The 25,986-nt window shown below is 40.9% G+C and overlaps 1 protein-coding gene across 1 annotated transcript in view; it reads left to right on the forward strand.

The window, feature by feature from the left end:
- The window catches only part of SCARB2 (scavenger receptor class B member 2), a 68,306-nt gene that overhangs the window by 22,031 nt on the left and 20,289 nt on the right, over positions 1-25,986 (forward strand). Inside the window, exons 3-5 of the mRNA XM_004280185.4 lie at positions 17,898-18,045; positions 18,799-18,987; positions 24,858-24,949. Of these exons, the coding sequence (XP_004280233.1) occupies positions 17,898-18,045; positions 18,799-18,987; positions 24,858-24,949 (429 nt within the window). The remainder of the gene's footprint in view (positions 1-17,897; positions 18,046-18,798; positions 18,988-24,857; positions 24,950-25,986) is intronic.

Genomic DNA, 25,986 nt, shown 5'->3' on the forward strand with positions numbered 1-25,986 from the left:
AGGAAAAATTACAGTTCATTTTCATTAACCACTCACTAAAATTTAGCATTTCCTTTGAGTATAAATGTAGGCAACAGATCACAGCAGTGTTAGCGGTACCGTGGCTTCACCACTAATGGAAACACAGATATCGTTGTGTCTCATGATAGCGGTTGCTCAAAATATAATTCATGTTCATAAATACTTAAAAATTACAGTAATTGTGGACTTCCCTTGTGGCACAGTGGTTAAGAATCCGCCTGCCAGTGCAGGGGACACGGGTTCCAGCCCTGATCCGGGAAGATCCCATATGACGCGGAGCAGCTAAGCCCGTGTGCCACAACTACTGAGCCTGTGCTCTAGAGCCCACGAGCCACAACTACTGAGCCCATGTGCTGCAACTACTGAAGCCCGCGCGCCTAGAGCCCGTGCTCCCCAACAAGAGAAGCCACCTCAATGAGAAGCCCATGCACCACAACAAAGAGTAGCCCCCGCTCGCCTCAGCTAGAGAAAGCCTGTGTGCAGCAACGAAGACCCAACGCAGGCAAAAAAAAAAAAAAAAATTACAGTAGTTGTTAGACCTGCTGCTACATTTTATTTAAAATGTCGGTAAAGAAGCACACATATTGCCATATCACAGATTTTTACAGTGACACCTGTATTTCAGTCATTGGTTTCCTTTGTAATCCTGGGTATTTTATTTTCTGTATGTAAAGACATTTATCTGAGAAAGGATCTACCAGGCTGCCACAGGGCCCAAGGCACAGCGAAGGTAAGAATCCCAAGAGCAGATCCTGTAGGTTGGAAGGCGGATTGGTCACTCACTGATATTTCATTTTTGCTCCATGAGTTTTCCTGCCTCCGGTTTTCACCCTGCCCTGGTCTCTCCCATTTCACTGCCAAAGTGATTTTCCAAAGCACACAGCTGACATTTCCTTTCCTTCTCTGCTCAGGGTCCTAGTGACTCTCCCTGTGTGATGTTCAAGGCCTGAGCACCCCAGCTTCTTCTGTATATATAGCCTCTTTGTTTGATTTTAATTTAATTTTTTTGCACTCTCAACCTAGAATTTTATTCTCTGACCAGAGCTAATTCTATGCTATAACCAGAACTGTCTAATAGAAATTTAATATGAGTGTCAACTTAAAAAAAAAAAAACAGGGCTTCCCTGGTGGTGCAGTGATTGGGAGTCCGCCTGCCGATGCAGGGGACGCGGGTTTGTGCCCCGGTCCGGGAAGATCCCACATGCCGCGGAGCAGCTGGGCCCGTGAGCCATGGCCGCTGAGCCTGCGCGTCCGGAGCCTGAGTTCCGCGGCTGGAGAGGCCACAGCAGTGAGACGCCCGCGTACCGCAAAAAAAAAACAAAACAAAAACGTGCAACATAAGAGCTGTGAGTTGAGTTTATTTTGTGTCTTACGGAGGACTATAGCCTAAGAGACAGCCTCTCAGCTCTGAGAAACTGTTCTAAAGAGGTAAGGAAGGGGAACTTCCCTGGCAGTCCAGTGGTTAAGACTCCACACTTCCAATGCAGGGGGCACGGGTTGGATCCCTGGTCAGGGAACTAAGATCACATGCCACTAGGTGCAGCAAAAAAAAAAAAGAGGTAAGGAAGGAGTCAGAATATATATGAATTTTTTTGCAGGAAAAAGAAACATGTAGTCAAAACATCAAAAGATTACTTCTAATCACAAAAACAGACATCTCAAGTTAATGATTTTAGTGCTTTTCTATGTATGGGAAGATGCAAGAATCTGAGTCATTGAAATATTTCCTTAGGTATGTACCTTAATTATCTAGGGGCTGGTATCCAAAGCACAAAATGCTTCCTGTTGTTCTCCATCCTGAATTCCCCTCAGGCTCAGTTTTGGTAGGCAACTGCAGGAGCTAATGGCTTGATCCTATAGAACTAAAAGGGCAAGCAACATTTTTTTGTTGTTTACAGTGCCCCACGTTGGTCATCAATTTGACCAAGGCTTGGGAGGCATTTCATGACCAATTTGTCCCACAGCCCTAGGAATGCTTATTCCCAGGTCAGGCAAGGATCTTAGTGATAGGCCATTCATATGCTATATCTGGCTTAGGCCCTATTAACCTAAACAACCTAAAATCCTCTGCATGTTCTGTTTTACTACTCTATTATGATCCAGGAAATGTTTTCCCCTTGTTGTTTCTTCCCATATTTAAAGTTGCACTATTACAATTAACTTTATCTGTATATATGTGATATATATGTGATCATATATATATGTGTGATCAATTGCCTCAAGATGTTTAGCCATCATTAATTTTGTTGGAGGCCTGGTTGCACATCAGGTAATGCAGGATGCAACAATCTGATAAAATAGAATATAAGTAAACTAACGAGTAACATTAATAAGATAGTATAGCAGAGAGACAAAAAGTATAAATAGTTTGAAAACAACAAAGAGAGAACAAATTAAAACAATGATTAGTATATCTAGTTGTAATCTGGATCTCAATAAGCCATCAAGTCCAGAGGGGAGCCAGTTAGAGAAGCCAAATTCTGGAGAGATTAGGTAGAGAGAAGAAGATAAATGTTTCATCTTCATTTGCAGAGATATACTTCATCAACTTGCCACATATCATAGTTAGCATAAGAGGAAAGGTCTTCTGGAACACAAAGATTAAAAGCCAGTATATTTCAGAAAAAAATCATAAGATTATAAATCATATTTTTCAGTTCATTAAGTTCCATATAATTAATTCTTGTTGATCTTGATAAACGCATCAGGTTTTCTATTAGAGTTTTATAATTTCTTACCCAGTTCAGTGGTATGATCTAAAAGTCATCAGAAACCTATATTTGTCAAAAAATCCTTTTTATGAATTTTCTTGAAGATTTTCATTTTTGTAAAAGCATCAGAATAAAACAATGACTGTCTATAAATAACAAAAGACTTAAAATGGCATGGTTAAAGATTTGATTACAGTGCAGTTGACAAAGCAACTTGGTTATTTCTGTGACAATACAACATTTTAAGGAATAATTAGAATCATAACTATATAGTACAGGGAATTATAGTCAATATCTTGTAATAACCTATAAAGGATAAAAATCTGAAAAAGAATATATATATATATATATATATATATATATATATACACACACCTATAAAGGATAAGAGTCTGGAAAACAATCTGAAAAAGAACCTATAGAGGATAAGAATCTGAAGAAATCTGAAAAAGAATATATATCAATATGTATATATAGATATATATACATATATATCTATATATATCTGAATCACTTTGCTGTACACCTGAAACTGACACAATATTGTAAGTCAACTATACTTCAATAAAAATTAAAAATTTTTAAAACCTTAATTTCTAGTGAAAACTAAGAAGTAAGCAATTATGTACTTTTATGTTAGCATTCTGTAGATTGGCAAACTTATAAATACCATTTATGATTTTTAAAAATGTGCCCTTGGGGCTTCCCTGGTGGCGTAGTGGTTAAGAATCTGCCTGCCAATACAGGGGACATGGGTTCGAGCCCTGGTCTGGGAAGATCCCACATGCCGCAGAGCAACTAAGCCCATGCACCACAACTACTGAGCCTGTGCTCTAGAGCCCACTAGCCACAACTACTGAACCCACGCACCACAACTCCTGAAGCCTGCACACCTAGAGCCTGTGCTCTGCAACAAGAGAAGCCACCACATTGAGAAGCCCCTGCACCGCAGCGAAGAGTAGCCCCCGCTTGCTGCAACTAGAGAAAGCCTGCGTGCAGCAACGAAGACCCAACGCAGCCAAAAATAAATAAATTTTAAAAATTAAGATCTTTAAAAAATAATTATTAAAAAATAAAAATAAAAACATGCCCTTTTATGGAAAAATTTTCAATGTGACACAAAACATTTATTAATGGTGCTAAATATCTTTAATTTCTCTATAAAAGGAAGCCTATTTTCAGTAATCAGGTTTTCAGTATCTTTATTTGGGAATGATCTAGATATTTAGTACATTTCCATCATTTAACTTAACTTAGCAAAACTCTATAAAGTTTCAAGTTACCAAAAATCTGGAGAAACTATTTTTAAGTAGACATACCATAAAACATAATAATTCTTAAACAGTACACACTAAATGGCTCTTATCCCATTTATATCTATTTAACTCATTTGTTTCCAACAATTATATTTAGATTACCCTGAAAACTTCAGGAGACATTAGACCACGTCAGCCATCATTCCAAGCTATTTTTCTTGCTGATAAATTTTAAAACAGAAATAATATGAACATATTTGACTAGGTTCAATAAAAGTAAGACATGTCTGTATTAATGAAACCAACAAACTTAAACTTTAAACCATATATTAATTTAATATTGAACATTTCCCAGATCACATGAACTTGAAATTCATTTGGGTTAGTTTCTGTTACATTCAAAAATATTTAATTTCTAAGTGCCTCCTGTAAGTCAGTTAAATAGGGCTCCTTTATAAATTAATATTGATGATACTGTCTGGAGGTAGAGACATATCTATAATGTACCCACAGACATATAACAGACATAACCAGAGATCTCATAACTTCATTTTATAACTTAGTCGTGAATCAGGTATTACAATATAAACTTACTAGTTTATAAATAACAGTTGGTGTAAGTTAAATTTATTTGCTTAGATGACTTAGCCTTTTTACAAAGACAGTTGCTTTCAATTCCCCAAAGAACTGGTCTGCCTAAATGATATCAAATGATTGATTTATGCAACTACATTTTCTTTAATTTGCTTTTTTATATCAATGAGAAGATTTCCAGCTAAACTGGAAATTAGGAGTTCTATGTTCTAGAACTTTAGGGTTCATTTTATCATGCCTTTAAAAGTTTGCACAAGGCATTCAACAAAGGCCCTCTTTCTGAGTGCACAAGTCAAACCCAGACCAATTTACCCTAGGGGCAAAAAAAGTCTCCACTATTGCTTTATCAGGCCCTGAATATTAGCCCCCAGTTTTTGTTTCATATTGTGCGGGCTCAGGTAACTCTGTTTCCTTTAGTATGTTTAATTAATACTGCCTTAGGGGCAGATTTATATGCTCTGTATTATAATACCAGGCAGGAGAAGCATTCCCCAGTGAGACATAATGTCTATCCCACAGTATAAATAGGCAAGAGAGATGTAACCATCTCACAGAAAACCCATTCAAATATGCCAATTTTTTTTTTAATTTATTTTTGCCTGTGTTGGGTCTTTGTTGCTGTGTGTGGGCTTTCTCTAGTTGTGGCAAGCGGGGACTACTCTTCGTTGCGGTGCATGGGCTTCTCATTGCGGTGGCTTCTCTTGTTGTGGAGCATGGGCTCTAGGCACATGGGCTTCAGTAGTTGTGGCACACGGGCTCAGTAGTTGTGGCTCGCGGGCTTTAGAGCACAGGCTCAGCAGTTGTGGCACACAAGCTTAGTTGCTCTGCAGCATGTGGGATCTACCGGGACCAGGGATTGAACGCGTGTCCCCTGCATTAGCAGGCAGATTCTTATCCACTGCGCTACCAGGAAAGCCCTAAATACACCAATTTTTTAAAAATAAATTTTTATCTCAATTCTATCAACTCTTATACCTTTAACTTTAGCCAAGTGACCCAGGCCCTTTTGTCAATCTTTAACTTGATTAATTGGCCTAACTGTTGCCTCAAGCAATTGCTGGTTAGGTATCTTAGTATAATTTTATTCCAGCCTTTAAAAAAAATTTTTTTTACTGGGCTAAATAAACCAGACTTGTTTGGGGCCCTTTAATGTTGGGGGGACCAATAGGGGGTCTCTTTGGCCCATTCAACTTTAGGTAATGTTGTATCAAAGTCTTTGGTTTTTTTGTTTGTTTTATTTTGTTTTTTGGCCGCGCTGTGCGACTTGCGGGATCTTAGTTCCCTGACCAGGCATTGAACCTGGGCCCTCGGCAGTGAAAGCACAGAGTTCCAACCACTGGACCACCAGGGAATTCCCTGAAGCCTTTGTTTTAATCTCATCAATGTCCATTTTATTTATCGCATTTTTAAATCACTATCTAAAGATTTCTATCCTGCTGGGACGAGTCCCTTTAAAATTTCCACCTTGTTGGGAAGCAGTCTCTTGACTTCCCCCTCAACATTTCCTATTCCCTTGTTAATCAACCGGATTAATGTTAATTAACCTAATGTTTCTATTAGTATCCTAAGACCCATCAAGGGAAAGCCAAGACTACAAATAAGGCTTCCCAAATCGTTTTGTTTTATTTTATTTTAAACTATGGGAATTCTTAAGGTTAGAATCTTAAGAATTCCCATAGTTTATTCAGAGGTTGTTAATAAACCTCTGTATCTACCTTTTAATTTGCTCTTTTTATAGGTACCAATAAAACAGCTATTTATAATGAGAGCTCTCTAAAAATTTACCAATTTAGAAGTTTCTTCAATTTAAAAGATCCATTGTCTGGCCACTGATGAGTAGTACCTTAATAATGATAACCAGTAAGATGCAACAGGCACCCGCAACAAGGGAGTGCAAAGGATGCAGCCTTCAGAAGATCCAGAAAATTTACTCCAAAAAAATAGTCTAAGAGGGCTTCCCTGGTGGCGCAGTGGTTGAGAGTCCGCCTGCCAATGCAGGGGATGCGAGTTCGTGCTCCGGTCCGGGAAGATCCCACATGCCGCGGACCGGCTGGGCCCATGAGCCATGGCCACTGAGCCTGCGCGTCTTGTGCTCCGCAACGAGAGAGGCCACAACAGTGAGAGGCCCGTGTACTGCAAAAAAAAAATAGTCTAAGAAAATAAAGGCCTTTGTTGTACAGGTGGACGCAATGAAGGTTGAGAAGACAAAGGTCCCTTATGAACTGGGACCCCTTATGACAAATTTTCCTGAGAGCTGGCACAGCCAGACAAAAAGACTGTTTGGAATCCCAGTCTATTTGACGGGCTGTCAAATGTACATCGTATGTGTACTTTCCTGATGGCGGACACTGTGCTCTCAAAACACAGAACAAAATGCCTAAGACAATCAAGTAGAACATTTACATCTCAAAGGCATAGGGAGAGAAATGCAAGTTCCTCCTAAGTCCTAAGAGGGCTTTTGTTCCTTTAAGGTCAGAAATCTGAAAAGATATTTTATCAAGCTGGCTTTCTTTAACTGCGTATGCAAAAACCAGTTTTAGAATGGCAAAAAGAGCCCCTTCTCAGCCATTTTTAGGGTGAGATTTCCTTAGTTCTCACTTAAGTACTTGCAAGTATAAATTCTGTACATCCCTAAACCTGGCTGGGTTTTAGTTGTTAGTTGGAGGTTGGCTTTCTGATACCCCTCATTTCTCTGTTTGAGAAACTGTTTCCTATTTTAAAGTTGAATTTGTCAGGAATAAAATTTACTAATGAAATTGTGTGATGGGCAATGTGCTGCTTGTGAGCTTAACCCCTCTAGGTGTTACCCTAGAGTCACTTCTGCTCTTCCACGTGTCTCTTCTAAAACAACCATTGGTGCTGGGATCAGTGAGTGGCCAACTCTCATACATGGTCCCCAGACAAGCACGTTTTAAACTAATGAGTGGGTTTCCTTATGGGACTCTGCTTCCATCACTCCCATAAATGTCTTAGTTGCCTGAGAAAGCCATAACTGACTGGGAGGACCCTTGTCCCTCTTCCTCTGAGCAAAGCTTTCATGTGATATCTTCACTTTTATCCCGACAGAGTCTGTTAAGGTAGCCAAGTTGAGGAAGGGTGTCAGGTCAGCTTCCTACTTAATCACCTAGTCCAAGCCTCCTTAGGGTCTTTCAGCTGAGCAAACTCATCCCAGTGTTTATCACCTGAGGGTAACCTCAGTGTCTTTCAGTTGAGCAAATATAGGTACCTCTTCTGGAACCTAAGTTCAAGGATAACCTACCCCTCATAGTGAGGAATTTAACAACCTCTGAATAAACTCAGGATCTTCAGCTAAGAGTGGGAGATCCGGTACCAAGAGAGACTCACTTAAATTTGTCTGGACTCGTTGAGGAGGCAGACTGGCACAAGGGGCCCTGCTGGTGTCAAGGCTCTGGATCCTTGTAGAATTCAGGCGAAGGAGAGAAGTCTGCTCTGGGTCTTCATGGTTGCCAAAACTGCTGACAAAAAAAAAAAAAAGGCACAACATAAGAGCTGTGAGTTGAGTTTAGTCTTACTGAGGCCTATAGCTGAGGAGACAGCGTTTCAGATAGCTCTGAGAAACTGTCCCAAAGAGGTAAGGGAGGGGCCAGGATATATGTGAACTTTTTTGCTGGAAAGAAACACATAGTTGAACATCAAAAAGTTACTGCTAATCACAAAGAATAGACATTTCAAGTTAATGATTTAAGTTGTTTTCTATGTATGGGAAGATGCAAGAATCTAGGGTCATTGAAATATTTCCTTAGATATGAACCTTGACTATCTAGGGGCTGATATCCAAAGCACAGAATGCTTCCTGTTTTTCTCCATCCTGAATTCCCCTCAGGCTCACTGTCGGTGGGCTACTGCAGTGGCTGATGGCTTGATCTTTGTGGAACTGTAATTGCAGGCAACATTTTTGTTTCTTTACATGAGCCACATATGTAATTTAAAATTTTCTAGGAGTCACATTAAAAAAAAAGTAAAAAGAAACAGGAGAAATTAATTTGAATATTTCATTTACCTCCAAACTACTTAAAATAGTATCATTTAAACATGTAATCAATATTCAGAATTATTAACAAGGCACTTTGCATTCTTTTTTTCATAGGTAGTCTTTGAAATCCATGTGTATTTTACATTATAGCACATTGAATTTAGGACTAACCACTGTTCAAGTGTGTAATAGCCTCATGTGGCTAGTGGCTACCATAGTGGACAGCACGGTTCTAACCAAACTCCAATTAATTTTACAGCCCTAGACACCCTACCCTGTCAGTAAGCATGCCGTTCCCTCAGTCAAGAAGGAACTCCACCACCTCTCTCTGTTCTCCCCTAGATTTTCCCTGACTTTGAATGCACTCTGCCTGGTATGTGATAAAGTGAAAGGAAAGAACCAAATCCTTTCATCTCTGAATATCCAGTGTCCAGTGAATATCTATAGAGTAAGTGAATGAAACATCCTCAGCCGTGGTTTAAATCCACAGGACACAAGTGGCTCAGCTGGAACCCCAGGACTGAGTCAGGGAAACCCAGGACCCAAGGACAGGTTCAGGAAAGGGGGATAGGGTCCTGAAAATGAGTGACTTTGTTTAGGAACAGCTACTCACATGTGCATTACAAACTGCTAAGTGTTCCTAGTAGGGTTGAGTGGGCTGTGAACTGGGATTTGTAGGAAAACCTGGCTTTTTAGGGAGACCTACAGCCCCTCTAATGGGTCTTTTGTAATCATTTGGTGGATCTGATCTCTGTCACTTATGACTTAATTATGCTATTGTTTAGCTACATGGGAAAGACAGAACATTCCAGTAGCTCTGCCCCAGTATTTGATAGTCCCACGTGTTCCGTCCAGACTGAGTCAGCTGTGTGTGTGCAAAGAAGGCGAGGGCGTGCGGCCCCCCATTGGTCAGTGTGGACTGGCCTGGGGTGGGAGTCTCTGAGATGGGGAGGCCACGCTGGGCCGTGCAGGGCCTGATTGATGGGACACACAATTTACAGTGGCACATTCCCCATGACTTTCACGTATTCATGAGGTCAGAATATTAGTGTTTTTGGAAAAAGATGGTGGAAGTTCCACACGTAGATAAAAAGCCAGTCAGTCTGGTTTAAGGAATGTAGTGTGTTATTTACATTTTTATTAAGCTGTGGATGGAGCAGCCCTGGAACAGGTCTGTTGACACAAAGCTAATTTGCCTCACGATCCTGTTGCTTAGTGACCTACTTGCCTAAAATTGTGTATCCAATGGCTTCTGCAACCTTTTTGAGATTTTTCATTTTGTCCGGTTTCTTTTTCTATTTTGCCTACTATTTAGCATTTCAAGAATTTTTTTAAAAATTAATGTGTCCAAGGGCTCTATCAACTAACTTTCATGTTTCTAACATGTATTTGCTGAATTTACAGTATCCCATTAAACATCTTCTCCTTGACTTTCTTAGTTTTGCTGTTTGGATTGTTAATTTCTTTTATAAGGTCTTATTACTGCTTTGATAGTAAGGAAAAAGATGTGAGGGACACATATTTCCTAAGTGTTTTTTAATTATTATTCACTGACCATTAAGTAATACTGGATTATAAAGTAATCAACATGTACAATATCATATATAGCATTACCTTTAAAAGAGTAAAATATATTTTATATTATAAAAGTAATATATATAAGCAGCAAAGATAAAGTTGAAAGTACAGGAAAGTAAAATAAAAAAACTACTGCTACCCTCCATGGTTTCACTGTCTCAAAGATAACCAGTGCTAATGGATAGATTCTCAGTCATTTTCACATGGTTGTGTCTTACTTTTACATGGTTATACTGTCTATACTTATGCATGTTCATACGTGTATATTCTACTCACTTAATATTACATCAGAGGTATTTTCCCATGTATGTGTTAGTCATTATACAAATATATTTTCGTGATGATAATATTCAAGAGATAAAGGAAATATATTACTATACTTAACCACTCCCTTCTTCTTGGATATGTCTATCAGTTCTCATTCCATCCTTTGGTTACCACATGGATTGAATGTTCTCCTCATGTTTGCCAACCGATTGTGTTTCCACATTCTTAGTTCTTGTCCTTTGCCAGTTTGCCTGTCTGGGTTCCAGTGTGTTCATGCCACTCCATAAGCTTTTTTTTTTTTTTTTTGTGGTATGCGGGCCTCCCACTGCTGTGGTCTCTCCTGTTGTGGAGCACAGGCTCCGGACGCGCAGGCTCAGGAGCCATGGCTCACAAGCCCAGCCGCTCCGCGGCATGTGGGATCCTCCCGGACCGGGGGACGAACCCATGTCCCCTGCATTGGCAGGCAGACTCTCAACCACTGCGCCACCAGGGAAGCCCCATAAGCTTTTTATGTAATAACGATGTTAACCCTGTGTCACAATTGTGGCAACTGTTTCTCTATTGTTTGCTTTTTTTTTTTTTTTTTTTTTTTTTTGCGGTACGCGGGCCTCTCACTGTTGTGGCCTCTCCCGTTGCGGAGCACAGGCTCCGGACGCGCAGGCTCAACGGCCATGGCTCACGGGCCTAGCCGCTCCGCGGCATGTGGTATCTTCCCAGACCAGGGCACGAACCCGTGTCCCCTGCAACGGCAGGCGGACTCTCAACCACTGCGCCACCAGGGAAGCCCTTGTTTGCATTTTTAATTTTAAAATTTATATGTAACCAAATCTATTCTGTAATGAACTTTCCTATCATTTCTGAGTTTAAAAAGTCCCACTTCCTTCAAAGGTTTGATATTCAAGTCTATTTTCTTGTAGTTCTCTTTTTTTCACATTTAATTTCTTATGGATCTAATTGTCTCCTTACAATTTAGCCAAGATAGGAACTTAGTTTAAAGTTTCAAATGCTGTACTCTTATTCCTTTGGTCCTTTACTCAACTCTGAGCCAAGCTATATATATATATATTTTTTTTTTTTTAAATACCAAAGAGATGGTAGAAAAAAATTTAAATGCCATGGTTTTTGTTTCCATTATTGTAAGAGGATGCTTATCTCTTTTTCTAAACCTGACTCACTCTACTCTGATAGGACCGTTTTTCTCAAAATAGAAATAACTTTAGATAAATCAGTTTTTTAAAAAATCAAAAGTGAGAAAAATAGAAAAAGATCTGCTTCTTATCCTGTACAAAAAGGTGGCGACCAGGTGGGTTTTAAATGCATGTGGAGTCCTGGGTGAGCCAGCAGGGTCAGGGTAACACTTGGAGGACGGGGAACCATTTCCATCTTCAGCAGTGAAGCTGTTTCTTATACATGGCCAACAAACATGGGCCACCGCCCACCCCCTACCCAGTGCTTTTTCTCCGAGTCCTGTTCTGGACTCTGGGTTTTCAGTCTTTCTCCTAGTTGACAAGGCAGTGGTGATAGAAAGTTCAGCAGCCCGCTGTTCAGACTCCGCCTTTGGCCGGCTTTCCTGCTCTGCCCTCTCTTCTGGGTCGTCCCATCCACTCTGACTGCACTTCACTTCCCTGCCATGCCCCGAGCTGCAGGCTGCTCTTTTTTTTTTTTTTTAACATAAAAGTTGGAAGAAGCTTTTTATTTATTTATTTATCTATTTTTGGCTGTGTTGGGTCTTCATTGCTGTGCGCGGGCCCTCTCTAGCTGCGGGGAGCGGGGGCTACTCTTCGCTGCGGTGTGCGGGCCTCTCACCGCGGCGGCCTCCCCTGCTGCGGAGCACAGGCTCAGTAGTTGTGGCGCGTGGGCTCAGCAGTTGTGGCTCACGGGCTGCAGAGCGCAGGCTCAGGAGCTGCGGCACACGGGCCTACCTGCTCCGCGGCATGTGGGATCGTCCCAGACCAGGGCTCGAACCCGTGCCCCTTGCATTGGCAGGCAGACTCCTAACCACTGCGCCACCAGGGAAGTCCTGGCTGCTTTTTCTAAACCGCCTCTGCAGTGCGTCATCCTCTGCCCCACCACAGTTTTCTCACCCTCCACTTAGGAAACACATCCTGTGCTGTCGTGCGATGCTGCCTGCCTTGCTCTCCCTCTGCCTCTGTCTGGGAGCCCCTCCACCCTCCCACTCCCAGGAAGCCTACTCCTTCTGGAACCAAGTGTGCTCCTGCCCAGTGTTCCCTCAGGACACCCATTCCAGTTGCCCACCCCCCCTGCCCCCGACCTAGCACCTTGGGGTCAGCTTCAGAGCTCTTTCTACATGTGAGGTAGCCCTTTAAAAGGCAGCCTGCTCTGCTCTGCTGAGGACAGGACCCAGGTCTTAACATCTCTCCATCTCAAGAACTTAGCACACGCCCCCTCCTACATGATATTAGTAGCTAATGTTTCCTAAAGCACTTAGTATGCGCCAGGTAGTGTTCTAACTGGATGTCAAGCTTATGTGGCTTTAATTCTCACAACAACCCTACAAGGAAGGGATGCTGTTATTTCCATTTTACAGATGAGGAAACTGAGGCACAGAAGTTAGTAACGGATGAAGCCAGGATTGAATGCAAGCCTGACAATCAGATCTCAACCCAGACTCTACCCAGTGTGTTCAGTCACTTCTTATAGGAATCCTCAACAGGGAGCATTGGGTGAATGGAGAACAGAAATGACTTGGGACATTGGATTATATGGTGGTATTGAATGTATCTAATTTATCCAACACCTCTGAGGAATTAGATATTGCAGAGATGTTAGTTTTCCAATTGATTAAAATTATTCCTTTTGGTTTCCTTATCTCAGGCGTATTTTTTGCCTTCTGTGATGGTGAGATTTTGCCTAAACATTCAGGAGATTAAAAATTCTTTTTTGTTTTAAAAAGTAAGAACTTCTTTTAAAAAAAGGTTTTAAATGAAATATCTGTAAAATCAATTATGTATTTTCCTGCTAGATTAAACAGTTCATGGGGCGTAATCAACCTTTTCTTAGTGACTAGGGCTATCATTGTGATTAACAAACAGTAAACTGTATTCTGCGCCTGTGATGTCCTGGGGCGTTTGACATCAATCAGTAGGATTAATTAGTATCTACTAAGTACCAGGGACTATACCAGGCACTTTCAAGTATGGTTCCTTAATTAATTGTCTAGGCCTGCGATTTTGCTTTGCCTTTTTGTTTTTTTAATTCTGTTTCTATTTCTGGAAGCTTCTTTGGTCTTCTCCGATACAGTAGAGCACTAATCCATCACTTCTTGCTCTCAGTCTGCTGTTCACCAGGACAGCGCCCTGCCTCTAGCTGACTATGGTTGATCAGCTATCGGGAGATTTGGGTAACGAGACTTGTTGCTCTTGTTACTAAACTCCCTCTCCTTTTGCTGTGACCTCCCTAGGGTCACCAGCGTGACAGGAGTGCTTGGAAGGGGAAGCCTTTTGGGTTTCCTCTGACTGTCACATGTTGTTTTGAGATGGAGGTCCCTTGCCATCCCTCCCCTTGGTTTTCATGGCCTCTGCAGAGCTGGAGGCCACTCCTGACAGCCCTGTGACACTGTCTCCCTTCAGTTAGATGGCTCAGCAAAGGCTGTGTGTCGGCCATGCCCGAGGACGGCTGGTGACTGAGGGAAGTCTCCTGGTTAGCTCTGAGTGACCTGACATGAACCCTTTGTGCCTGCCAAGGGAATGAAATGTTTTTGTGGTTCGGGAACCCTTGGCTTTGACTTTTTGAAGTTTATTGAGAAACCAAGTCAAGTTACGAGGCAGAAAGCGATTGGAACATCCATGTGCAATTTCCCTTTAAAACATCAGGTTCTTACAGGGTAAGCAGTAAAGAAAACATTTTAAAAGTCATCTTCAAAGTCAGTAAACATACATAGACATAAACGAAGCAGGCTCTAGACTTGGAATTACTCAGGCCTCTAGGTGTATGACCTAAGGCTCAGTGAAAACAACAAAAAGTCTTGGGAAGGTCATCGATTTTCGTCATCAGTTAGAAAACTTGGCAGTGTTGGTCCCTGGCTTCTGAATCTGTGTTGAATCCCAGCTCTTGACTGCCAGGCCCAGCTTTCTGTGAGTGCAAGGAAACTGGCGTTCACCCTGGGGTCGCTTTTTCTACTTCTAGTTCCCTGGTGGTCAGCAGGGCCAAGCTGGGATCCTGGGCCCCAATTATACACAGCTTCTCCTGGAGAAGTCTGTCCTTTCCCCTTCCCTGGAGGGTGGCTCTGGGACCAGAGGGGGGGAGGGGCCCTCTCTGCAGGCACCTGCCTTGGCTCAGACAGGGATTTGCCTTTGAAATGTCTTCTTTTCCTCCAGCTTCTAACAAATCCCTTTGCATTCACTTAGGTGTAGACTCAAGGAAGACCTTGGACATGAAGTCAGGCTACCAAGAGTCTAAACCCGGGTCTGACACTTCTTGGTTAGTCCTGGGAAAGTTACGTTAGCTGAATCTCTGTTTCCTCATGGGTTATGATTTCTCTATGAGAGGGTTTTTGGTTGCAAGCAAGAGAAACCTCTAATTTAAGTAAAAAGAGCGTGTATGGGAAGGCTATAAAGTGGGTTACAGCTCCCAAGGAAACGTGTAAAGAAGAAAGGGGCAGGGGCCGGGGAAGCTTTGTAGACCCAACTCCCAGGAGCCCATGGGTCATCTGTGCGTCCTGGGAGAAAACGTCTGTCTACTGTGTTTTCCATCCTGAGGCTCTGTGCTCAGGATTCCGGGGCCAAGGAAAAGGAATTGGGTACCGCACCACTGCCCAGTGCAGGAGAGGAAAGAAAATGAGGGCTCTGACCAGCAGAAAGGGGAGTGAGTATCTAACAACCAAACGTCCAGTGCGAACACCCCGAACTGCAAACTGCACAAGGCTTTTAACAAGTATTTGTACATATTCCTCGCAAACCGGAAGGGCGTGGACTTTTTTTCTCTCATACTTATTTAGATTTGGCAATTGCTAGAGGCACTCATTGGTTTCATCCTACAGACAGTTAGTAAGCACCTACTAGGAGAGACCATCTGATTCAGAGGAGAGAGTACTAGGCAAGAATTAGAAGACTTGAGCATAGGTTCTGACTCTTCCACTGCCCTGAGTCCCCATCTGTAAAAGTTGGACGAAAGTACTTGCTCCGTGTGTGCCACAGGCTTGTTAGAAAGATTAAATGATATCAAATGGCGTAGTGTGGTCAAACCCTTGGAAGAGCTGTACAAGTCTCGGATATTTATATTACTGTGTGTAGCTTGGTGCTAAGTACTAGAGAAGAACGAAGACTCATCTGCTTCTACGTATAGGTATGCATTTGTTTATTGTTTGCTTATCTATTTTTATTTTAAAATCTAGAAAAGATTTGAGGCATACAAGTTTCTTAAGCTTACTTGCAATCTACCTGAGGCTTCAAGCTAATTTCTTCACAATCTAAATGATGTCGCTAAGCATTTTATAACTGAGTGCCAGGCTCCATGGGTGTTCAGGGAGGAGAAACCCCACGTGTGGCTGTGGTTGGGAAAGGCCTCCGGAGGAGGTGGTAGCCCCACTGCCTAATGCCTTCGTACCTTTGTCTAAATTAGCTCTGTTCAATCGAAATATAATGTGAAACACATATGTCATTCCAGGTTTTCCTAGTAGCCACATTAAAAAAAAATAAAAAGAAACAGATGCAATTAGTTTTAATAATATATTTTTAGTTTACTCATTCCATCTAAAATAGTATCATTTCTGAATGGATAAAGAAGATATGGTACACACACACACACACACACACACACACACACACACACACACAATGGAATACTACTCAGCCATAAAAAAGAACAACATTTTGTCATTTACAGCAGCGTGGATAGACTTGGAGAGCATTATGCTAAGTGAGATAAGTCAGAGAAAGACAAATACCGTATGATATCACTCATCTGTGGAATCTAAAAAATACAACAAACTAGTGCATATAACAAAAAAGATTCACGGATATAGAGAACAAGCTAGTGGTTACCAGCAGGGAGAGGGAAGGAGGGAGGGGTCGGGGAGTAAGAGGTACAAACTATTAGGTATAAAATAAGCTATAGGGATATATTGTACAACACGGGGAATATAGCCAATATTTTATAATAACTATAAGTGGAGTATAACCTTTAAAAATTGTGAATCACTGTATTGTACTGTACACCTATAACTTATATAATATTGTAGAGCAACTATGCTTCAATTTAAAAAATAAATAGTATCATTTCAACATGTAATCAATATAAAAAAGTTGAGATATTTTACATTCTTTTTTTTTTTTTTTTTTGTTACTGGTTTTGAAATCTGCTATGTATTTTACCCTTACAACACATCTCAGTTCCAATTAGCTACAGTTCAAGGGTTCAGGAGACACAGGGCTACCAGGTGAGACAACACAGCCCTTGATGAGACAGGAAGAAGAACAGGTAAGCGGCAGAGAAGGAATAGACATGGCGATTTAGTGACCATCTACTATGGACCAGGCAGACTCAGGACTGGCATGAGGCATTTGATTGTCAAAACATCAGTCCTGTTTTTATATAAAATTTTGATATTTTGTTCATCATGAATTTTTAGCATTAATTTTGATCTTTTAAAATTGCATTAAAGTATTATTTGTTTTGACTACTGAGTGTTTGGGCACCTCTTACATTTTGTACCCAAGGCAGGTGCATCACTTCCCTCACCCTAGTCTCAGGCCTGGCACCAGACACCTCCTACCAACTTTGCTAATACCTCATCTGGGGGCACTCACAGACGCCAAGCTGAAATGGATATCAAAGCCAGGAGTGAACTCCTCTAATTTACTAAACCTTAGGCATTCGTTTTGTTCAATGGATTTTTAATTGAATTCAACTTAGAAATAAAAAGACATTGGTAAACACATTGAAATTGAAACTGAATTTATGAACTGAAAAATTTGAAAATATTTTGGGACCAAACTATAACCCAGGAGAGAGTTCACTGGCTTTGATTCCCTAGTTAAGGTGACCCTTGACCATTGCATTTCCCAAATTATGAGGGGAAAGAATGAAAACAACACTTTTTTTTTTTTTTTTTTGCCATACGTGGGCCTCTCACTGTTGTGGCCTCTCCCGTTGCGGAGCACAGGCTCCGGACGTGCAAGCTCAGCGGCCATGGCTCACGGGCCCAGCTGCTCCGCGGCACGTGGGATCTTCCCGGACCGGGGCACGAACCCGTGTCCCCTGCATCGGCAGGCAGACTCTCAACCACAGCGCCACCAGGGAAGCCCAAAACAACACTTTTTTCCTCTCTCCGGGGCCTCATTTCCTTTTCACATTATAGCTTAAATCTCCAGTGTTTAGGGGGTCAGTATCTTCAGTCTCCCCCAATATGGGTTGTATTGGGAATGTTATATTGAAAATAACTTTGATGCTGAAAGAAAGGAAAAGTGTTACTTAGTAAAGTGTTGCCTATTTTCACACGAAATCCTCTTCTTCTAGGGAACTCAGAAACAAAGAAGATATTCAATTTGGAGAAAACGGAACAACAATATCTGCCGTGAGCAACAAGGCCTATGTTTTTGAACGAGATAAATCTGTTGGAGACCCTAAAGTTGACTTACTTAGAACATTAAATATTCCTGCACTGGTAAGTAGGCATTTTAAATCTCATTATTGTGGATTTTAGAAGAAAGGAAAAAGCTAAGTTAAGGCCATTATGGTTTTACCTTTAGGAGCTATTAAGTTATATATATGTGTGTGTGTATGTATATATTTATATTTTCCCCCCTTCTTTAAAGTTCGTTTCAGACTTTTTTTGAGGTTTTTCAAATGTGGTCTTTTCAAATGGTGACAGAATGTAAGTTTTAGGATTTTTTTCACAGTTTCTTCCTGTGTGTTCATATGAGGCCCAGGAGACTTCTTCTATCCCCTCTGAGGTTCCCACTCCAACTCCTGGGTGACCGCTGCATATGCAGCTGGACACTTATGGTGGACCCAGGACCTGGAAAGTATTAGATCCCAGGTCTGGCCCTGCCCAGCTGGCTAGTGGGGCAGAGTTTATGGGGACCCAGCCTCTAACCCGGATCGGGAGGAAGATGGTGCCACCTTGTGGCTAAAGATGCCAATATATTGCAAGAGTTTTTCCCCTTCTGTGGTGTTGGGAGAACTCTGAGAGTTGCGAGTGAGGATGCTAAAATGACAGTTACAAAATGTAATACTGAGAAAGGACAATAAGTGAAGAGTCTTATTCTTCACACTCAGCCAGAGAGGAGGTCTTTGGTTAACCTCTCAGCTGTTTGATCTCAACGTTTTACATTTACGTTTGCAGCCCCGTTTGCTGAAGGGGCAGTAGGAGAGTGGGGTGGGGACACTGCTCTCTGAATGTGCCTGTGTTCCTCAGACCGCCATGGAATGGGCCAAGCTACCCTTTCTCCACGAGCTCATCGAGGCCCTGTTGAAGGCGTATCAGCAGAAGCTCTTTGTGACCCACACGGTGGATGAATTGCTTTGGGGCTACAAAGATGAGATCTTATCCCTCATCAACACTTTAAAACCTGACATCTCTCCCTATTTTGGCCTGTTCTATGGGGTAAGTCCATTTTTCTTTTCACAGATTCTTTGTTCAGCTGAGGAGGAGGGCATTCCAAGACAGATTTTATCTTCACTTCGGGTTTCTTCTAGGAGAAGACCAAAGTTGCTTGGAATTCTAGATCTCTTGTAGAGTATGGGAAAAATAAGAAAGTGCTTTAGTAGGGGAAAAAAATTTTTTTTTTTTTTTTTTTTTTTGTGTGGTACGCGGGCCTCTCTCTCACTGCTGTGGCCTCTCCCATTGCGGAGCACAGGCTCCGGACGCGCAGGCCCAGCGGCCATGGCTCACGGGCCCAGCCGCTCCGCGGCATGTGGGATTTTCCCAGACCGGGGCACGAACTCGTGTCCCCTGCATCAGCAGGCGGACTCTCAACCACTGCGCCACCAGGGAAGCCCATCCCACAATTTTAGCATGCTACCAGTGCTGACTTTGAATGAGTGTCACTATGAAAAATATATAGAGTGTGCTGTGCCATTAATCGGGTGCAGTCTTTCAAAGTGTCATAAATTTCAGTGATCAATGCCGAGTCTTGTTTTGATGACTTGGAGACTAAACCCATGGATCAGTCTGACAGAGGCAAATAAGAAACTAAATAGGGATGTGATAGTCCATTAGGAGTGGGAGCTACTTGTTAGGTTTTTAGACATTTGTGAAAGAGGCTGGATAATTTGAAACTCTGTGTGTCCCTCGTCTATGATTTCTTTTGTTTATAAGTGGAATTTTGTATCATTTTTGGCAGATTTTATTTACTTTGGCTTGAACCCCAAAATATCAGTATTCACGTAATTATTATTCAAAGCATATGTTATTGCTGCCTGAGCTTCCAATGAATTAAAATGAAAAGCAATTAAAAATCTATCCCCCCCCCAAAAAAACAAAAAAAAAAACTTGAGTAAAATGGATAGCTGGAAGGTTGGTAAATGACAAACTTAAACTCAGGAAGAGAGGTAGGTTCAGGACAGGATATGGAATTATGATGAATTTCCCCATCTTTAAATTTGTGGTTATTCTCTGGGTCTAACTACTGGAGAACCTCACCCTCATCATGTAATCTCTTAGCATTTCAGTTGCTTAGTGGTAATAATACTGCCCCTCTACCTTCAGGGATATATAAAACTTAAAAACTGTTCAAACGAAATGGTAAACAACTTTTAAATATTATCTTTGCAAGAGGAGGCTGGTCCTAGGAATAGGGTCCCACCACCCCTAAATCCTTCACTCTGGGCAAGCAGACCCAACAGATGTTCCCTAGACGCTTCCGTCTCACAGGAGCCAGCTTCCACAGGACCAGAGGAAGCACCGATTTCTTGTTAAGCTGTGACTAGACTCCCTCCTAGAAATAATTTCCAGGAAACTTCCTGCTGAAAGATACAAAGGTTTCCTTAAGCACCCTTTGGTCCCAGTGGCTACCATCCATCTGCCAAGTAGATCCTGTTCCTAACATCTCAGTATTTCTCTGATAACTTTCATTGTATAGCTTGCTTTTTGTTTTTACACTGACCTCATCAAACTTACATAACTAATATCCTTAAATACCTGTTAAAAATGTAACTCACATTTACAGACAGATTTAAAAATTGGCACTTTTGCTTTCCCGTGGCAAGGATATGTGGTTTTACTTTATATTTTTCCCTTTCGGCCTCTCCTTGCAAGCACCACTGTAGCTCTACAAGGCCCTGTTAGTGAAAAGCCCTGGCATTGCTCAGTTAGATTAGTACCTGGTGTAGATTTCCCACATGCAGGAAAAGAGCGCGAGACTTAGACTCAGGGGGCCTGGATTTGCATTCTGACTTTCTCGCTTAATAGCTATGGGACTTTCCTGAACCTCAGCTTCATCATTTATAACTTGAGGCTAAAGGTATCTACACTTCAAAGTTTGCTTAGAATGGCCAAATGAGAGGCCACAAAAGTGCTTTGCAAACTATAAGTTGCAACACATTTTAGGAACCGTTATTCTTTTTCCCCTTCCATGACCGGCTCAAAATAAAGACCCTGAATTAATATGAATGACTGCTATATGTTTCCATTTGGGAGCCAAATAAACTGTCTCTAGTGTTGTTGGTAAAAAGGCAAAGGTGTTTTTTGTTCAGTTTTTCATCTGCTCTGGCCAATCCTGACTCTGTCTCCAGCAGCACAGAGGTCCCTACTTGGGCCGTCATTCATTCAAGACCGGGACAGACCACGGGCTTCTGCACCTCACTGGCACCTCCTGCTCTGTACCCATCTGAGCTCGGCCTCAAATCTTTCCTTAATCCCAGTGGCGTCTGCCACATTCCCCTCTGATCCCCTAGGCCTGTGTGCCCATTCCACCTGCTCCAATACACATTGTGATGAAAAAAGAAAACCTTAGTTAAGGCCGTTGAACACTTTTCCTTCAAAGACTTTAATGATGAAACAGCCAAACAATTAATGGTGCGGGACAGGGTGTGTGAGTGAGAAGGATGAGGTAATACAGACAGAGTGTTGGCACAGAGCTCCTGAGAACAAGGGACCTGGCTGGATATCAGGTGCTCTTATTTGCATACTGGAAAGCCAATCAGCAAATCTTTACCCGTTGATTTTAGGGTACCTCTGTTTTCCTTGGCATAAGAGAGTTCAAGCACCTCCCAGTGAGTGTGGGTTCTTGAATGTCTAAAGCGATGGTGGCTGGGGAGTATCCTTGAGAGGTCAGCCAGTCCAGCCAATTGTACTGGGAGGATAGATTATGCATGTATTACGCTAGTGGTATGAATGTTGTCTTATTCTCAGAACATTTCTCAACCTCCTGCAGTGATATGTTCCTTGTATTCAACCCACAACCCTACTGCAATAGCACAAAACCTATTTATTCCTGCTTGTTCTCAAATAACAAAAGTTCTAGCAAGTAACAGGGAAGCATTGACATTCAGTGTCTGACTCTTGGGCCAGTAACAGCTGGGGAGAACTCTTGGACATACTCTGAAATATTTAAATGCTTAACCACTTAGCTTAACCCACATCTGAGTTCATTGGAGAACTTCAAGAAGTAACACAAGCATTTTTAAAATTTGGTGGTTCAGCATTTTTTTATGTGAATTTGCTTCTAAATTGTATGTTCGTATTGTTGCCCTTAAAGAGGAGTCCTTTCTCATATCTTAAACTCATGTAAAATTTCATATGTGGAACACAACATGACTATTATGTATATGGACCATGTTGATATATTGACATAGTTGGTGAAGTAGTGTTAAGTGACAAAAAGAAGAACCCAAGTAGGCAAAAAAATTGAAAAAAGAATTCACAAAAAGTATGAATGTTTTTTTAAGCAAAATGACTGAATGAAAAAAGAGTGTGAATACAGAAATGTGAAAAGAGATAAGAAACCCCTTTTTTGTTGATCCAATAAGCAAAGTTTAACAAAAGGCATTTGGGGAATGTAAACTGATTTATCTTGCTGTTTCCACTGGGTGACCTTGAGCAACTTGATACTATGTTTCAAAAGTTTAAAAAACGTTCATGTTGGGCTTCCCTGGTGGCGCAGTGGTTGAGAGTCCGCCTGCCGATGCGGCGGACGCGGGTTCGTGCCCCGGTCCGGGAGGATCCCACATGCCGCGGAGCAGCTGGGCCAGTGAGCCATGGCCGCTGGGCCTGCGCGTCCGGAGCCTGTGCTCCGCAGCGGGAGAGGCCGCAGCAGTGAGAGGCCCGCGTACCGCAAAAAAAAAAAAAAAAAAAAGTTCATGTTCTTTTATCTGGCAATTTCACTTTTAGTGGTCTATTTAGAAAATAAAAGCACGGAAAAAGTTTTTAGCCATAAAGATATTCATATATTATTTATAGTAGCAAAACAATTCAAAACTAAATATTCATAATAAGAAAATGGTTAAATTATTTCCACATAATATTATGGGGTCATTAAGTTGTACCTAGGAAGAACTTTCGATAATACAGGAAATATATTATACACATAAGTAAAGAAATTGTATATATGTATACACAATTGTATATATGTATAAAAATTGTGTATAGCAGATACTATATGTGTATGTTATATATAATATATCTTAGTTCTATAAACAAATTTTGTCTAGAAAAAAGACTGAAAAGAAGCAGACCAAAATACTAAAATATAAATACATGTATGTTGCTTCTTGAAGTCCTCCATTTAACTCAGATGTGGTCTAAACTAAGTGGTTAAGCATTTAAATGTTTCAGAGTAACCCATGCTATTTCCCAGAAATCAAAGCTCCATCCCAGATGAAGAACTTGTAAGAATGTACAGTGTGTCTGTCTGTGCCATTAAGAAGTGTAACTTGGAAAGAATATACAGCTCGAGAAAACTTTAATTGAAAAATGGGATTATATTAATACCACTTTTTTTCTATTCAAGTATAATTGGGTCCTGGCCCTAGATTTATGCTTTTTTATTTTTTAATTGAGATATAATTCTCTTAACATAAAATTCACCATTTAAAAGTGTACACTTCAGTGTTTTTTAGTATATTCACAAGGGTGTGCAACCACCAGCACTTTACAATTCCAGAGCATTTTAATCAGCCCCTCCCCCCCCAAAAAACACAACTTGTTAGCAGTCATTTCCATTCCCCCTCCCACCAGCTCCTGGTAGCCACGAATCTACTTTCTATCTCTATGGATTTGCCTATTCTGGACATCCCTATAAATGGAATGAAATTCATCTGAAATCATATAATATATGATCTTTTGTGTCTGGCTTCTTTTATTTAGTATAATGTTTAGAAGATTCATCCATGTTGTAGCATGTATCAGCACTTCATTCCTTTTTACGGCTGAGTAATATTCCATTGTATGGATATACCACGCTTTGTTTATCCATTCTTCAGTTGATGAATATTTGGTTTATTTCTACTTTCTGGCTACTGTGAATCATGCTGCAAATGGACATTTGTGTACAAGTTTTTGTATGACCATTGGATATAAACCTTGGAGCGGAATTCTCTTGAGTATATCCATAGGAGTAGAATTTTGGAGTCATCTGGCAACATTATGTTTAACTTTTTGAGGAACAGCCAAACTGTATTCCACAGCAACTGCAACATTTTACATTCCTACCAGCAATGCAGGAAGGCTCTAGTTTCTCCACATCTTCACTAACAATTGTTCTTTTCCTTTTTTTTTAATTGCCATCCTCATGGGTATGAAGTTGTATCTCATTGTGGTTTTGATTTGCATTTTTCTAATAACTGACAATATTGAGCATCTTTTCATGTACTTATTGGCTATTTGTATATTTTCTTTGGAGAAATGTCTCTTCAAATCCTTTGTCCATTATTTAATTGGGCTCATACTTTTTAAAACCATAAAGTAATAATATGGTTAATATGGGATTTAGCAAAATAGTTGCTCTATTCCCTAGTTGTGGTTCAGTCCCATGAGGCAATTAGGCCCAACTAGGGCAGTTTCAATTAGGCCCAACTAGGGCAGTTTCCTACAGATTAAATGTGTTAGTTACTGTATCAGTTAGGGTTGTCTAGAAAGACACAATCAATGGAGATCTATATATCTGTTCAGGAATTTATATTAAGGAATTGTCTTATGCACTTGTGGGTCCTGGCAAGTGGCAAGTCTGAAATCCGTAGGACAGGCCAGCAGGCTGGAAGCCCAGGCAGGATTTCTATGTTTCAGTCTTAAGAAGAGAACTCTTTTTCTCCAGGAAACCTCAGACTTTGCTTTTAAAGGCTTCAACTGATTGAATGAGCCCACCCACATTATCAACAGTAATCTCCTTTACTGAAACCGAACTGATCACATCTACAAGATACAGCAACATCTAGAGTATTGTTTGACCAAACAACTGGCCACCATAGCCTAACCAAGTAAACACATGAAATGAACCATCACAGTTACTATAAATGACCATATTCACTTATTTTCAGAAAAATGGGACTAATGATGGAGACTATGTTTTTCTAACTGGAGAAGACAATTACCTTAACTTTTCCAAGATTGTGGAATGGAATGGAAAAACGTAAGTCTAATGATTTATTGGTGTAATTATTTTTTCAATTTTCATTTAAGTGAACGTCCACTTCTGCTTTATTTCAAAGAAGTTTAGCACTATCATTTTTTTGGATGAAAAACCTATAAATTAAAAAAATCTATAATTATGTAAAATATCCTATAATATAAATAATACAGTGTAAATATGTAAAATTATTATCTTGTAAATCAAGATTGGGAATCACAAGCCAATGAAAAGTTTTGCTCTTCCGCTTAGTCATTGAATGATATGTAGCTGCAGCGCAAATACTTCTCAAATCACTGCTTGTTTTGGGGGAAGGAGAGAGGTTCTTTTTTTTTATTTAATTTAGTGATTCTGCATTGTTTGTGTATTTTTTTTTAAGATGAAATACATTTGAGTTCAGCATTATAGCATTTCAAAATTTTTTTTTTTTTTTTTTAATTTAGACAGTTCGCTTTATTTGTTTATTTTTATGGCTGTGTTGGGTCTTCGTTTCTGTGCGAGGGCTTTCTCCAGTTGTGGCAAGCGGGGGCCACCCTTCATCGCAGCGCGCGGGCCTCTCACTATCGCGGCGTCTCTTGTTGCGGAGCACAGGCTCCAGACGCGCAGGCTCAGTAATCGTGGCTCACGGGCCCAGTTGCTCCACGGCATGTGGGATCCTCCCAGACCAGGGCTCGAACCCGTGTCCCCTGCATTGGCAGGCGGACTCTCAACCACTGCGCCACCAGGGAAGCCCTCAAAATATTTTTAATGTTTATAATTTATAAACAAACTACCTCCAAATAGGGACTGAGGCAGCTTGCAATAAAGCCACACATAAAGCAGAATGACTTTTTTAAGTCATAGAAATTAGGAATCTTCAAGAGAAAAGGAGGCTAATTCTTCAGGAACTATGGTAAAAGGGATTTTGTTCTTGAACATTAAATTTACTTCGCAGCTTCCCAGAAATACAGGCAAAAAAACTGGTGTGGAATATTATCTGCACAACTTTTCTGTAAAGCAAAAACTGTTTTTAAATTTTAAGTTTATTTAACTTTTTTAAA

The sequence above is a fragment of the Orcinus orca genome, chromosome 4 (assembly GCF_937001465.1).
Source record: "Orcinus orca chromosome 4, mOrcOrc1.1, whole genome shotgun sequence".
NCBI lineage: Eukaryota > Metazoa > Chordata > Mammalia > Artiodactyla > Delphinidae > Orcinus > Orcinus orca.